This window comes from Pelodiscus sinensis, chromosome 24 (genome assembly GCF_049634645.1).
Source record: "Pelodiscus sinensis isolate JC-2024 chromosome 24, ASM4963464v1, whole genome shotgun sequence".
Lineage (NCBI taxonomy): Eukaryota > Metazoa > Chordata > Testudines > Trionychidae > Pelodiscus > Pelodiscus sinensis.
Genome location: NC_134734.1, coordinates 20,805,097 through 20,820,642, shown reverse-complemented (window position 1 = coordinate 20,820,642; position 15,546 = coordinate 20,805,097). Strand labels below are relative to the sequence as shown.

Genomic DNA, 15,546 nt, shown 5'->3' with positions numbered 1-15,546 from the left:
CTTCTCTTACTCCCTTTCTGGTGTGGCCTTTGTGACGGCGCGTCGGGGGGTCCCTGACCCCGCATCCCCATCCGCAGCCAGTAGAGTAGAAGGTTGTATTGGTTCTCAGGGACACAGCCTAGTATAGGATCGATGTTAGCACAGGCACCGAGAGCAGACAGTTTTATTCCTCCTGGGGAGAAGGGCTTCTGGGCCCCGCACCCCCTTTTCCCTGCTCCCAGCCTCCTCTCTCCTGCCAGCCCAGAGCAGACTGAGTTCACCTAGGCCCGTGGTCACCAACCAGTAGATCGCGATCTACCGGTAGATCTCAGGGGCTCCAAGAGTAGCTCTTGAGCCCTCTCTGAACTGCCCACCTGCGCAGTGCATTTACATTAGATTTCCTCATGTAATGTAGGCGGGGCTTCAAGGAAGGGGCGGGGCAGTAGATCTTCGCCTGTTCTGAGACTTAAAAAGTGATCTTGGGTGTAAAAAGGTTGGAGACCACTGACCTAGGCCTTACCCCCTGGCCTGGTGCAGCCCTGCCTCTCCTTTTTCCCTTCCTGGCTAGGAGTTATCGCCTGTGTCTGACCCAATACACCTCTGGGGTGAGTCGTGCTCAGCCTCCCCCCCCCCCCACACCATGCAGAGAGTGCTGCAAGGGTGGGGAGAGCTGAGGTAAAGGTACATACACAGCCCACTACAGCGAAGACTGAATGTGACAGCACCCCCACTACGTCAGCCTTATACGGGTTTGTTCGCTCCCTTCTTCAGCAAAGGAAATTAAAGCCGGAACAAAAAGCCAAGTAAGTCTGGACACTCCAATCTAGCAGCTCCACCGCCTTCCCCGAGGGGAGGGGGACCCAGTCCCGCCTTCTCCTCTGACCTTGGTCCTCCACTGTCCCAGCAAGGCGCGAAGATCCAGACTCCACTCAAGTGTCCTCACTGAGATCTTATAGCCCGGCCCCCTGTGCCTTGCAAGCCTGTGTCAGCTGAGCCGGGCCAGCCATTCAGTGTGGACATATCCAGAGTCCCTCGGGCAGCTGCCCCCCACCTCAGGCCATTATCCCAGCTGTTGTTAAACCTGCCATTTAGCTGCAGCTAAGGAAGTGACTGCCCCTTGTCTTAACCCTTTTGGCGCTGCTGCCTTATAGCATCTCCGCTCCCCATCTCAGGGTGGGCATAACCTCTGCCTGTTATCTGTCTCTTCAATTATTCCTGATCTTCCTCCTTGTTTGTGCTATGGCCCTCAGCGGTGGGTGGAGGCAGGGCTGGCGGAGGCAAGCTTCCAGCCCCGCCCCTTCTGCACAGGCCCCACCTCCCACGGGAGCCAAGCTATCCCCTCCCAGCATCCTGGGGAGTTTGTTGCTCTCATTTCCACTCCTGGATCCCAACAATCCGGTCTGTGGGTGGTGAATGCATGGGCCACTATGACCAGTTATTGCCTGAGAGGGAGGGCAAAGTCTCCTACCAAGCTTGAGGTGGATAAGGGAGTTTCTTACACTGGCGCTATTCAGGAATACTGGATTAGTGAAAACCCAGCAAAACCTTGAGGCTGGTGGGAGATTTTCCATGGCAACCATTTTCAGTGGAAATGCAGATCTGAAACAAAATGAATTTTTGTTGTTGTTTTTTGCTGAAAATAGCGGCTTTGCTTGGAAAAATTTGACTATTTGCTGAAAACCCAAAAAGTTTTCGTTTTTTTCCAGTGTGTCAAAAATGGGAAAAAACACCCCATTTTGTGACTAACTCTCTGCTGCATTTGGGCAAAAGCAGCCAGATGCCCAGGCTGCAAGGAGAGGTTAGCCCCTCTGTTACATCAGTACGAATAATACGAAATATTTAGATGGGATACATTCAGGTGACATATAAATGATTGCACTAAAAGAGAGCTAAACCCAAATGGAAACAACGCTGTGGCTTGAAAACCTTTGGTTAAGAACATCAGAATGGCCAGACTGGGTCCGACCAAAGGACTATTTAGCCCAGTGTCTTGTCTGCAAACAGTGGCCAATGCTAGGTGCTCCAAGAGAAATGAACAGAGGGGTTGAGAAATGAACAGGCCAACGGAGAAAATATTTCCTGCCTCCCTGCTCTGAGCTGAAAACAAAAACAGATAAACCACTGCAGACAGTATTTCCGGCCCAGCGCAAACCAAGAATGAAACAGCTCTTGGGATCAGATGTTTGGGTCCGATTTTTTCAGCCCTATTTCCAATCTCTGTGTTGCAGCCTGTTGTTTCATTAGGCAAAATTCTCACTGACGTAGAATTCTGTCTGAGTGAGAACTGCAGAATTATAACCCAATGCATGCCAGAGACTGATCCCAGCTAACCCTCCAAATCTCTTATGGTTCAGATGACTCTCAGGTTACACAGAGCTTATCCAGAGGGTACAGTAACTCATCTAAATATGTGCCTAGTTTTACAGCAAACCACAATGGGATGGGTTGGATCACGGGGGTCCCCTTGGCGGTGTCACTCGGTGTGCTGGTCATGCCACTGAGTTGCCTCCCTGCTTTCTGGAGCTCCCTTCCATGCTGTCCAGCTGGGCCAGACCCTCTGGTCTCCCCCAGCCAAGGCACAGAGTTGGGGTTACCATCCCCCAACACAGCAACATAGACGCTGAACCAGCTCAGCTCTGGCAGGGCTCAGCTCTAAGGCTATTAACAGCACCCAAGAACACAGCCCCAAAGAAGATCAAAACCCCAATAAATTTTACACAGAGAAAGCTTGTAAGTTCACCCTCTTTATCAATGAAAGAGAGATATGCATGATGGTTGCTCTCTCCTCCCCCACCCCAGGTAACAATTACTTACGTTGGGTAAACCACATAAAAACTGCAGAAAAAACACCAGCAAAGGCAGTGAAAGTAAAATTTCACACAATGATTTGTTTATACTTCTATGCTATATATTTGAAAGGGTTCGTGCATTTGTCTGTGTGTCTGTCCGTCCATCTATAAACCTGTTTGCTCAAGAATTCCTGCTAAACGGCGAGAGCTAGGACAACCGAATTTAATATGCAGCTTCCTTTTATAATAACTTAAAGCAAGGTCAGGATTTGGTTGTGCCAGAATAAAGGGATGTGCCTGGAATCTGATTGTTTCTCATAAAATGCAAAGGGAGGGGTCTGATAGAAGAGACAGTTGTACTGCAAAATGACAGCAAAGGTCCAGAGATGGGATTGGGACAGCTATAACCTCATCGGGCCAGCAGGGGGCAGAGGTGGAGAAAGGGACAGCTATCTGTTATATATTTCAGAGAGTTTGTCTGTTTATCTGTGTGTCTGTCTGTTTATCTGTGTGTCTGTCTGTTCCCCAAATGGGGACATGGACCCCTCTCCTACCTGTGCCCGCTTCTCACCTGGTCCCAAACCGCTATGGTGAGAGAGGGGTGGGGTTGTCCTCTCTCTCGAAGGCAGCCTATACCTGAACCACCCATCCATGGCCCCACCCCAGAAAAATTATTTAAGTGAAGAAAAACAAAAATTATTGGAGTTAAGAACCCGAGCAATGCCAGATAAATCTCTAGTAAGGGCAGTATTTATATTCCAAACTATAATTTTATAATTACATGGTGAAAAATAAGAAAGTCTGCATTGTTCAGTAACAGTGTGTTGTGACACTTGTATTTTTATGTCTGATTTTGTAAGCAAGTCGGTTTTAAGTGACCTGAAACTTGGGGGTACGCAAGGTAAGTCAGACTTCTCAATGGAGTGCAGCAGCCTGAAAAGATTTAGAGCCATTGTCATAGGGGACAGAGAATGCAAAAAGCTATTGTACCTTGTTGTTCTGTCTTTTCATGGAAGGCATGATATGGCCCACATAACCTTCACACACAATTTCAGGCAAATACCTTTGCCAGGGCACAACTGTATTCACTTTAAGAATCTCAATGAGATTACTCACAGTCAGCACATGTGGACTACGGCCATAAATCTACAAATGCATTTTTTTTTGCACACATGGACTAAGATGATATGCAGAAGATAAGGGAGAAAGAAAAATAAGAAGATATATTTAGATGATCATTACAAAAACATGTACGCTATTTTTTCCCCTGCGGTTCAGTGAGCCAGGAAACTCATTAACAAAGGCTGGCCTTTGTGTGATAAAACTGTTCGACAACAAGTGATCACAGACAACAAGAAAATAAAGGGCTTTGTTGGGTGATAAAACAAGAGCAACAAGTAGAAACTGGCCACAGGAAGGTGCAAATCTCCCAGCAGCCAGCTCTCAGCTTTTGCAAACAGTTTTGACGCTCACCGCACTGACACCCTGCTGCCTCCAAAAAAGCCCAAGCCAACAAAGAAGCAAAGCAAAAAAGACCAGCTAACTACAAAAACAAAAACAAAAAAACCCCTAAGCCATCAAAACACTTCCCTGAAACAAACCAGCCTAACTAACTAAACAAACCAACATGTAAAATAATAAAATCTAAACTATAAAAAATAAAATCCCAACCCCAAATCGAGAATTATCCCCACTAGGGAGGAGAGCCAAAGACTTACTAAAGCCCACAAGAGATTTTGCTATTTCTGTTACTTCTACATGTCAGGTACTCAGATAGAGCAGCTGTGAGTGGCATGATAAAACCTGGAAACAGATGACTGATGTCTGTTAAAAATTCTGGACTGTGGCCTGTCATTAATTTTTATACTATAGGGACATGCTTCAAAGCGTGTCCTAAGTGCACACGAGTCAATTTTTCAAAAGTAGAAGAAATGAGATGTGGAATTAGTCCTTTTCTTTCCTGGAAGGACCCCTTTGGATGGAAGAGCATATTTATTAGCTGCAGCCAACACCCTGGCTAATTAAAAACACAACAATCCCTTCTGTTTGGCTGAGATATTCTAACAAAGGGGTTTTGCATAGCAGATTCCTGTGTATCAAATGTAAGAATGCACTCCTAAACATTCAGCTATTCCAGCCGGCCTTTCTAAAACTGGTCACAACAGTTTGGACCCCGGGTTAGGGACTTTTTATAACAGAAAAAAATTTCTAATGCCAATAATAGCTTTAAACTTTCTCTTAAAATGTAATATCCAATGGACTTTCATTAAGTGAAGATAAATTTGATACAAAAGAAATGCAACTGAATAAAATAACTCTCCATTTCCGTTAGCTTGATTAATAGCGACCCAGCAGATAAATAGTAGCCATGGGGCATTCTATGGTTTTATTGAAGTCTGATGATTTTTATTTTAAATACAAATAGGTAGATTTAGTGCCATGAAAGGAGAGAATGAGGATCAGGTAGAGCACAATATTCTCCCATATAACCCGGCCAAGATGCATGAATTGCTTCTTTTTTACAATTATAGCAGAGATTATTGGTTTGATTGACTGGAATTTCATATGCGCATCACATCATTACCATACTTGTGCCATAAATATCTAAAATACTACAGAAGTAACAAATAAATAAATAAATAAATAAATAAATAAATAAATAATATAAAGTAGATAAAGTGGTCTCTACATTGCCTGATATTTGGTGTTTAGGGAATAGTATCTCTGCAGGTCCCATTGGGATGGAATTCAACGTACAGGTGGTTAGCTAGGTGAGAAAAGTTCTGAAGTTATTTTTATAAAATATTTAGATTCCTCTATTTATGAGGAACTTGGCAAATACATTACGTTCTCAGCATGTCGTATAGCTTTAGGCCATCCATAAACAATCAAATAGCTGCATTAAAAAAAAAAAAGAATATCGAAGCCAAGTGCCAATTAGATTGATCACCTAAAATGTAAAACACACCAAGTGTTTTTAAAATGTAAAGTTGCCTATTAACCTTCCAAAGCTACTTTCTATTAACGTTTCACATTTCTATGCACCACAACAAAAGAAAGACAATCTGTAGCAGCTGTCTGCTGACTTTCCTGGGTGTTGAAATAGCCTTCGTTTCATAAAAGGGACATGGGCTAATGAGGTGTGTGTGGCTTTTGGTGCCATACTGCATTCAACTTCCCACGGAGATTGACAGCAAGGAGACATGATTTCCAGACGATTTTTAAAGTATTCAAATAGGGAAGATGGCCCGGTTTCTGAATACACAACCGAAAAGGGTTTACAGCAAAGGAACTGGAATATCGCAGTTTGTGTTTCAGATCTTTTTCTCTCTACATAATTTTGAATGTTATTGCCAGGAACACGCAATACGTAGAGAGCTATGTGACCCACAATTAGTTTGTTTCTCAACTGGAGTTACGCTACCACGTTTCCATTTTCTAGACCCATTCATTGCTTTCCTCCAAGGCCTCTTCCCAAAACATTTATTTCGCCTATGATAATAGTTAAACAAGGTGAGGTATTTTTTACATTTCCTCCACTTCCGTAGGCTACAACAAGCCTCTTCAATGATTTCCTCTATCCTTTGTTAAAATAGCAGGAAGAATCTGCCTGGACATAGTGACACACCTTATCCTCTTTATTGGGGCTAACATCCCCCAAATACATATGACGGTCTGAAACCCTGAAGAACAGAAAATAATCCAAGTACATTTCGGTTCAAAGTCGGGCTTGTTCCATCCGTCCAATTATGAGATGAAAGATTCCATTTGAAATACACACTCTGTTGTCACAGAGTCAGACCTGGAATTTGTAGTTTAATGAATTTTACAGGCAACTGAATATGATTCCCCTGGTTTGCCCTGCTGGTTGTCAGAGTCAGATTTCAAATGGGTTTGTTAATATCTCCTGGCCCTCTCTTTTGTCAGGCATGTTGCCCCCACAGAACTTTAAGAGGAAATATGACATCCTCCTCTCCACGTGATAAAGTCTTTCATCAAGAGATCCATTTGCTAGCAGGTTTCTACCATTCTCAGAGCATCATGACTGAAGAAAGCCAGAAAATGTCCTACCAGATCGTTGGGATGATTCTAGTCTGTCTTCAGAGTAAGTATTTTAGCCTGGTATTTCATGATTGTCCTTTACCTTGCTACAAAAAAGTATTTTCATGTGCAAAGGTCTTCTGAACTGCGGGTAACAGCAAGAGGGACTGATGGGGAGAGCTAAACAGTCTTATGTTATTCACCAACTAAAATCCAGAGAGAGAGAGAATGAAATAATGTGTTGAGCTAAAAACCCCTTGCACACAGTTTCACCTTTTGGATACTGGAACGGGCTGTTGGTCAAAATCCAGTTTTCTCTTAAGCTCGTGTATTTTATGTAGGCATTATGGGGCAGTACTTGTTTAAAGTAATCAAAAAGACAATTTTAAGCCTGAATGTCTGAGAAAATAAAGCACTTCCTTCCGGGCAAGATTTTGATCAAATAACATTAATTTTATTGTTTTTAACTCTGATTCGAGGTTACTATGCCATCTAGGACATCTGGGTTTTATTCACAGTCGTATCACTGATATGAGGGACCACGGCTAAGCCTCTTCATTTACCTGTGACAGTTTCTTCATCTGTACACGGGGATAATATTTCACCATCTCACAGGAACATTGTGAGGTGTAGCTTATTCACATCTGTAAAGCACTCTGAATACTGTGTGACAGGATCCAAGTACCAAATATTATTACGGTGACCAGAGAGGAAGTGGTCTGCTTTTTTGGGGAGGGGGATTATAGTTATGGATATAAGAATGCTAATTTCCATTCGGTCCTAATAATATCGGTACGTCAGGTCACAATAAGTATTATTTATTAGTATGGCTGTGAGGCTTAATTAATTGTGTTAAGTACATTGAGGAGAGATCGATGTAAATGTGCAAAGGGATTGATTAGTTTCTATACATACTGAGTGATTATTGTTTACGTTACAGCTATGCGGCACCTAACAACATGGCAAAAATACTATGCCAGAAAAATATTTAGCAACATCTGTTTTAACTATATATAAGAAGGTTAAGAAAATAAATAACTAAAAAAAAAAAAGGTTCACCAACCTCCAATTTTTAAAATAACAGGGGTTTGCTTACATTGGATGTGTTATATTTAATATATTGCAAAAGGTGAATCTCCTACAAGTGATTATTGTATTTGTGGTTTTTGTGCATTTTTCTGTACAGTGACTGCTTCACAGGAAGGGATCTGGATCCAACAGAGCCCGGCCCAGATTGTATTGGCACCTGGAAATACTGCACGGATAGGCTGTAAGCTCTCAACCAGGAGAGCATATGTATATTGGTACAAAGAGCTTCAGAATGGAAGTCTGCATGGGATTTTCCAGAGTTATAAGAATGCACCTTCAGATGGAAAATACTCGAGTGAGGTGAATGAGGCATCGGACACGTTTTCTCTGATTATCACAGACGCACAAAGAAACGACTCCGGGGTGTATTATTGTGGCCTAGCTGCATATGCATATCCGAACTTCGGGAGTGGGACCAGACTAATTGTCACAGGTGAGTGTCCAGTGGGTTGGGAAAACGTCATTCCGGAGGTCTGAGGGGTTAGAACAGAGCTGGAGCTAGGCATTTTAGCCCCCGTTGGCTGAGTCCTACTGGAGTTGCTGTCTCCTCTTGGTGGCTGGATTGGCGAGGGAATGCCCCTGCCATTGTCTCCGGGCCTGATCCCCAAGAGCAGTCCCCCTTTGATTGGCGAGCCGCAGCGAGCCGTGTTGGGGCCAGTGGAGCTCGGCTGATTCTTATTTCTCTCAATCTGTCTGCCCCTGAGACTCTCCCAGCCAGGCTCCCCTGGGGAAAAAAACAGCTGCAGGGCTGAGCCGAGCTTCCAAACCCAGATCCCCATGAACCAGCCCTGCCGCTGGCCCAGTCCATGAGCGAACCCCTGGCACCAGCCTGTGCCCAGTTTCCAGAGTGGAGTAGCGGCACTGTGCTGGCTGGGGCAGCTCCAGTAGTGGGGTCACCAGGGTGCCTGAAAGCTGGGGGGAGCCAGGACCCACCCCAGGACTCTTGGACAAAGGGTCAGGGGCCTGCAGGGGAGGGAAAGCACAAGGGTGGCTCGGGGCAGGTGCAGAGCATCTAAGGGAGGGGAGGCACCTGGGAAGCCCAGTGCTCTGGTCAAAGGGAAGCTTCCAAGGCCGGTATGGGGAGGTCCCTGGAGAGCTTGGCAGAGCCTTTTGGACCCTAGTGGGGACCGAGCTGATGGACCAGGAGGGAGCTGAAGTGTCATTAGAGGAGGCTTTGGAATTAATTGATAAACTGAACAGTAACAAGCCACCGGGACCAGATGGCATTCACCCAAGAGTTCTGAAAGGCCTCAAATGTGAAATTGCACAACTATTAACTATGGTTTGGAACCTATCCTTTAAATCACCTTCTGTACCCAGTGACTGGAAGACAATTAACATAATGCCAATATTTAAAAAGGGCTCTAGAGGTGATCCCGGCAATTACAGACCGGTAAGTCTAACATCACTACCGGGCAAAGTAGTTGAAGCAATAGTAAAGAATGAAATAGTCAGGAACATAGAAGAACACAATTTGTTGGGCAAAAGCCAACATGGTTTCAGTACAGGGAAATCAGGTCTCACTAAACTGTTAGGGTATGTCTACACTTGCCCCCTACTTCGAAGTAGGGAGGCAAATGAAGCATACTGAAGTTGCAAATCAAGTAGGGATTTAAATAACCCACGCTTGATTTGCAAGTTCCCGGCCGGTCGCCATTTTAGAAATTCACTAGCCCGGAGTAACTGCCAGAGTGTACACGCGGCAGTGAAACGGGAGTCCAATTTAAAGCCACTAATTCGAATTAGCTAGTAAACCTCATTGCAGAAGGAATACCAGCTAATTCGAGTTAGGGTTTTACATCGGACTTCCGTTTCACTGCCGCATGTAGACGGGGGCAGTTACTCCGGGCTAGTGAATTCCTAAAATGGTGACTAGCCGGGAACATGCAAATCAAGCGCGGGATATTTAAATCCTGGGATTGATTTGCAACTTCGGTATGCTTCATTTGCCTCCCTACTTCGAATTAGGGGGCAAGCGTAGACATACCCTTAGAGTTCTTTGAAGGGGTCAACAAACATGTGGATAAGGGGGATCCAGTAGACATAGTGTACTTAGATTTCCAGAAAGCCTTTGACAAGGTCCCTCACCAAAGGCTCTTACATAAATTAAGTTGTTATGGGATAAGAGGAAAGACCCTTTCATGAACTGAGAACTGGTTAAAAGACAGGAAACAAAGGGTAGGAATAAATGGTACATTTTCAGAATGGAGAAAGGTAACTAGTGGTGTTCCCTAAGGGTCAGTCCTAGGACCAATCCTATTCAACTTATTCATCAGTGATCTGGAGAAAGGGGTAAAAAGTGAGGTGGTAAAGTTTGCAGACAATTCTAAACTGCTAAAGGTAGCTAAGACCAAAGCAGAGTGTGAAGAACTTCAAAAAGATCTCACAAAACTAACTGATTGGGCAACAAAATGGCAAATGAAATTTAATGTGGATAAATGTAAAGTAATGCATATTGGAAAAAATAACCCCAACTAAACATACAATACAATGGGGGCTAATTTAGCTACAACTGCTCAGGAAAGAGATCTTGGAGTCTCTAAAGACATCCACCGATCCACGCAGTGTGCAGCGACAGTCAAAAAAGCAAACAGGATATTCGGAATCCTTAAAAACTGGATAGAGAATAAGATGGAGAATATCTTATTGCCATTATATAAATCCATGGTACACCCACATCTTGAATATTGTGTACAGATGTGGTGGTCTCATACCAAAATGACATACTGGCATTAGAAAAGGTTCAGAGAAGGGCAACTAAAATGATGAGGGGTTTGGAACGGGCCCCATATGAGGAGCAATTAAAGAGACTAGGACTTTTCAGATTGGAAAAAAGGAAACTAATGAGGGATATGATAGAGGTCTATAAAATCATGAGTGAATAAGGAAAAGTTATTTACTTGTTCCCATAATATAAGAACTAGGGGTCACCAAATGAAATGAATGGGCAGCGGGTTTAAAACAAATAAAAGGAAGTTTTTCTTCACTCAGCACACAGTCAACCTCTGGAACTCCTTGCCTCAGGAGGTTGTGAAGGCTAGGACTAAAACAGCGTTTAAAAGAGAACTAGATACATTCACTGAGGTTAAGTCCATTAATGGCTATGAGCCAGGATGGGTAAGGAATGGTGTCCCTAGCTTCTGTTTGTCAGAGGGTGGAAATGGATGGAAGAAGAGAGATCACTGATCATTACATGTTCGGTTCACTCCCTCTTGGGCACCTGGCATTGGCCACTGTCAGCAGACAGGATACCGGGCTGGATGGACCTTTGGTCTGACCCAGTATGGTCGTTCTTATGTTCTTATCTGATCTTTCCTTTCTGCCCATTTTTCCGCCCTCTGCATCTCTGTGCACTGGATGGCTGCCCCATCCTGGCTATAGCCCTGGTGCCAAGACAGAACCTTGGACTCTTACCCACCAACCACTTAAAGCCCCATTTTGGTTCTGAGTCATCAGTGTTCATGCTGAGAGGGAAAATGATCCCAGTAGTGGATGTCGTATGAGACTGTGAATCAGGAAAACTACTTTGTCATCCTGCTGTGCTGGTCGCCCAGCAGGCTGCAACTAAAGTGGGTAATGAGTTTCACTCGCCTTTGCAGAGTGTTTTGAGATCTATCCACTGGTTAGAGGCATGTTTTTGTGAGTCATTATTCTTCTCTGGCCTTCTGCTACTCGTGCTCCCTGGTTGTGCCTCGTCACAGCCACCTGAGTCTGGGGCGTGATGTGTCTTCCTCCTGGCCTTATGCGCCTGTATTAATCTAGCTCTTTACGAGACCTTCGTTGAGCTTCCTGAAATGATTGCCACCTGGTGGCTTGCACGGGGAAACCTCGAACAGGGCAGCAGGAGTTGAATATGCGACTAGGATGCAGTAAAGAGGGGTCTGATTTTTGAGTCTCTGCCCTCAGCAGGCACCCAGAACTCAGACCATCCAGGAGCGGTGGACAAAGGAGTGTAACAGGATGAAATTAATAAGCGAACTCCACCTTCATGCAAGGGAAGTCCCATTATTTAAAACATGGAGACTAGACTAGCCAATGCACAAGATAATGTATCCACGGGCAGGGGCAGGAGTTGGGGGAAAAGGGACCAGCTAAGCTATAACTGGCAGGTCTTTCCAATCTCTTGTTTCTGACTCTTTTAGATGCCTCTGAGCCAAGACTTTCTGTCCTGGTGCCCTCCACCCAGAAGGATGCTGAACATCGCCAGAACGTACCCCTGCTCTTCCTGCTCTCGGATTCCACTCCCTCCTGGAGCAACGTTCTCTGGGACACAGGGGAGGGGGCATCAGTGGGCCAGACAGATTCCGGAGCCATAGACGGGGACGGGATCTACAGCGTCTGGAGCCTCATGACAATCCCATACAAGAGGTGGAACCAGGAGACAATCTGGAATTTTACAGTCAAAGACAATAGTACGGGGAGAAACATCAGTGCTACCATGGTCAAGCAAACAGGTCCCGTATCGTACCCTATCTAACCTGCTCTCTCGTTTACACTGTGCTCATTGCCATGGTGTCTGGTGCAAACGTCACCTCAAGTCAGGGCAAATATACCGATTTAAAGGGTTACTGCAGTGCCAAAGAACTAAAATGAGGTAGAGTAGGGACGAGGTATAAAAAACCCCACCTAGAACAGTGTTTCTTAAACTTTTTGAGACCACGGAACACCAAAAAATAATATCTTTTTATGCTGAACACCCCTGAGCCTCAGGCACTGGACTCTGCCTGTTGGGGGAGGAAGTGGCTCCACGCGATACCTCTTTCCCTGACCCCGGCTGGCACAGCAAAGCACTGCCTGAAGGCTTTTCCTCAACAAAATGTACTAGCCTGGGCCCTCATACGCTCTGCGGTGCAAGGGGAATTTTTTTTCTGATTCTCAGTCGGGGGCCATGTCAGTGATTATTTTGTTTTTGTTTTGCTTCACTTCTCACTTTTGGGCAGCTCCGACCGATCTTTCTCTGGGTCAACGGTTCCCAACCCAAAATGGTTCCTCACTCCTGGGTTACACTGTAGGGACTAGGGAGGGAAGTGAACTCCATGAGACCTTTAAAAGGCCTTTGCTCTCTCTAACATTTATGATGCTACGATGTTCCCTAAACCGATTTTCATTCTAAATCCGTTTAACTCACCACAGACCTCAGTGGGACAGCGATTCTCAGACTGGATCTGTAATTCTCAAGCTGAAATAAATCACCACTTGTGGTAAAATAATTGACAGTGCAGACAGGCAGAATTAATAAATACACACACTTAGCTTACCTCAGATGATCAGTGGCCTGAATCCAGCGCCAAACATTCATATGGCCCCCGAAAAGCCACTTCCAGGTGGGGAGAGTGACAATGCCTTGAGGCAGTGGATTTTGAAGGAAAGGTCTCACTTCTGGGCATGGCATGCAGCTGACATGGACCCCACGCCTTTTAATGGGATTTTTCCACTGCTCAGCACCGAATGTTATTCTCCTCTCTCTGCAGATGAGCCTGGAAAAGAATACTGTGATTATGTGTTATATTTTGGCCTGCTTTGTATTTTCATCCTTGTCATCATCCAGATGATGATCCTGCTCTTCAGGAAACGTCTCACCAGAGGTAACTTGTTTGTAACTCTAACTGTTACACAGCAGCCCTTCATCGCATTCCTGTAACCGTCCTTTCCTTCTTCTCCAGCAGGGAGAACTGTGAAAACAGGGAACCAAATGCCCATGAGGCAGATTCCACAGGTAAAGTGTTTTTTTCAGCTACAGGCACGTCAGAAAGATACAACCAATTAACAGGGCATTTGAGTAGTTCTCCTGGGCAAATTCCAGCACTGGTGTCCACATTCCAACTAACTGATACGGCTTTGTAGGATTTCAGAGGGGTAGCCCTGTGAGTCTGTATCTTAAAGAAACCTTCAGATGAAGAGGTGGGTTGTGCCCATTCTTTTGTCAGTCTCTACGGTGCTACAGGAGCACTCATTGTTTTTTATACTTTGTTGGGTTGCCAGTGTAGCATTCCTATTGTACAGGTTGAACATCTATAGTGCAGCACGCTCGGGTCCTGGCTGGAGCTGACCCAGAGAATTTGCCGGACCACAGGAGGTCAATATTGTCTAGCAGCATTACCAGCACTTACTGGGCCCTTAGAAGACATTTAGTGATAAATATTAGAGCTAAAGAACAGCACAGAATCATGGCAGATAGGTCCGGTGGCTGTAAACAAACTTTATGGAACTGCAGAAAACTTGGCCACACCCACAATAAGTGAACATCTGGCTAACTACAATCATGCCGGACCATGGATTTACCCAGAACAGGAAGTGCCGGACTAGAAAGGTTTCAACCATGTTACTAAATGTCCAAGGTAGATACCCATCACTGCTGGATGATGCAGTACTTGATAGGTCTCTTTATGAGTTTTACATGGACTAGGAAAAAAAATCTGAACACATGATTATACACATCCAAATGTTGCTTTGAATTCCACGGGTATAAATCAAAAGTTACTCCGCATCGGCATTAATGGAGTTACTCATATCCACACTGGTGTCTCATAATTCAAAAGCAGGGCAACTGATGGCCAGCAAATTTTTTTTTTAAATCAAACTGAGGCCCAGTCTAGCGTTAAAATATTTAATCCTTCTAGGAATTTTGCAAATAGGAAATTTTGCAAATAGAAAATAGGAATTTAGAATAGAATTGTTCTAAGGACAGATTCTTGAAACAGATGCCCCGATACTAGTCCAGTCCCAGGGACTGTCCTGCAGTAAGTGAGATGAGAATTTAGTTCATGGTTACTACTGCAATCTTTGGGGTCATGCTTTTCTGTCATTAGTAATACCCCACTGACTTCAGTGAAGTTAGTGGGGATTTACACCAGCACAGATTAGATCCATATCAAACCTTTTGTCTATAAAACACCTCTACAGAAAATTCTGCCCTCTACACATGAAGTAACTCCATTGTTTTCAGAGGAGTTACTTCACTTTTATATCACTGAGAGTAAGAACAGAATTTGGTTTCCTGTCTTGTTATCTAAAAAATGGTATTAGCCCAATGTATGAAGTTATAGATTCACATTAAGACTATTAATATCTGGTATCTTCTTTTTCTGTTTCAGACTGAATATGCAGCAGTGAGGTATAATAAATGAAAATTCCTTTTTTAACTGACGTGGTCTGACCAATTTATTTATAGGGTTTTTTAAAAAGCGCTGTACAAGAGGAAAAAATGAAAGTGAAATTCTGACTTATTTATTACTAAAGTGTGAAGTGGTTGGGCTTAAAATACAACTTGTTGTAAATGTATCTGTCTCCAAATCTTTTTTACCACTTATTTAAAGAAATAGCTTTCTTCTTGGTTATTATTGCGAATTACTTGTTTTGTTATCCCCACATCCCACATCATTCTTGTCTGTGGGAGCTTTGCCCTTGACTTCTATGAGCATAAGATCGAACTTTTAAATAGGATTGTTTAACAAAGGAGATTTGATCCTAGATTCCTTCTGCCCCCCAAGTCCCACTGAAGTAGAGGAGAGCTTGGAGTACACCAGAAAGCAGAACTAAGCTTTAAGATTCATGATCTGTCATAAATGTATGAAGTTCACATAGTCAAGTTTGCAGATGATACCACACTCGGAGGGGTTGCAGCTGCTTTGGAGGATAGGGTCATAAT

The 15,546-nt window shown here is 44.1% G+C and overlaps 1 protein-coding gene across 2 annotated transcripts; it reads left to right on the top strand.

The window, feature by feature from the left end:
• Window positions 1-6,526: 6,526 nt before the first annotated feature.
• LOC102460909 (immunoglobulin gamma-1 heavy chain-like) lies at window positions 6,527-15,341 on the top strand. 2 transcript variants are annotated; one of them, XM_014571073.3, is made up of 6 exons: window positions 6,527-6,873; window positions 7,996-8,331; window positions 12,041-12,352; window positions 13,370-13,483; window positions 13,562-13,614; window positions 14,993-15,341. In XM_014571073.3, exons 1-6 carry the CDS (start codon window positions 6,657-6,659, stop codon window positions 15,023-15,025), a joined length of 1,065 nt encoding a protein of 354 aa, XP_014426559.2. In that variant the 5' UTR covers window positions 6,527-6,656; the 3' UTR covers window positions 15,026-15,341. The 2 variants fall into 2 exon arrangements, with proteins under 2 accessions (XP_014426559.2, XP_075764238.1); XM_075908123.1 differs by lacking the exon at window positions 14,993-15,341 and having other exon boundaries at window positions 13,562-14,847.
• The last annotated feature ends 205 nt before the right edge of the window (window positions 15,342-15,546 follow it).

Coding starts and splice junctions, on each gene's coding strand:
- LOC102460909 (XM_075908123.1), top strand. CDS start 6,657: ATGGGTTTGTTAATATCTCCTGGCCCTCTCTTTTGTCAGGCATGTTGC. Junction 6,874..7,995: donor GATTCTAGTCTGTCTTCAGA/GTAAGTATTTTA, acceptor TTTTCTGTACAG/TGACTGCTTCACAGGAAGGG. Junction 12,353..13,369: donor TACCATGGTCAAGCAAACAG/GTCCCGTATCGT, acceptor CTCTCTCTGCAG/ATGAGCCTGGAAAAGAATAC.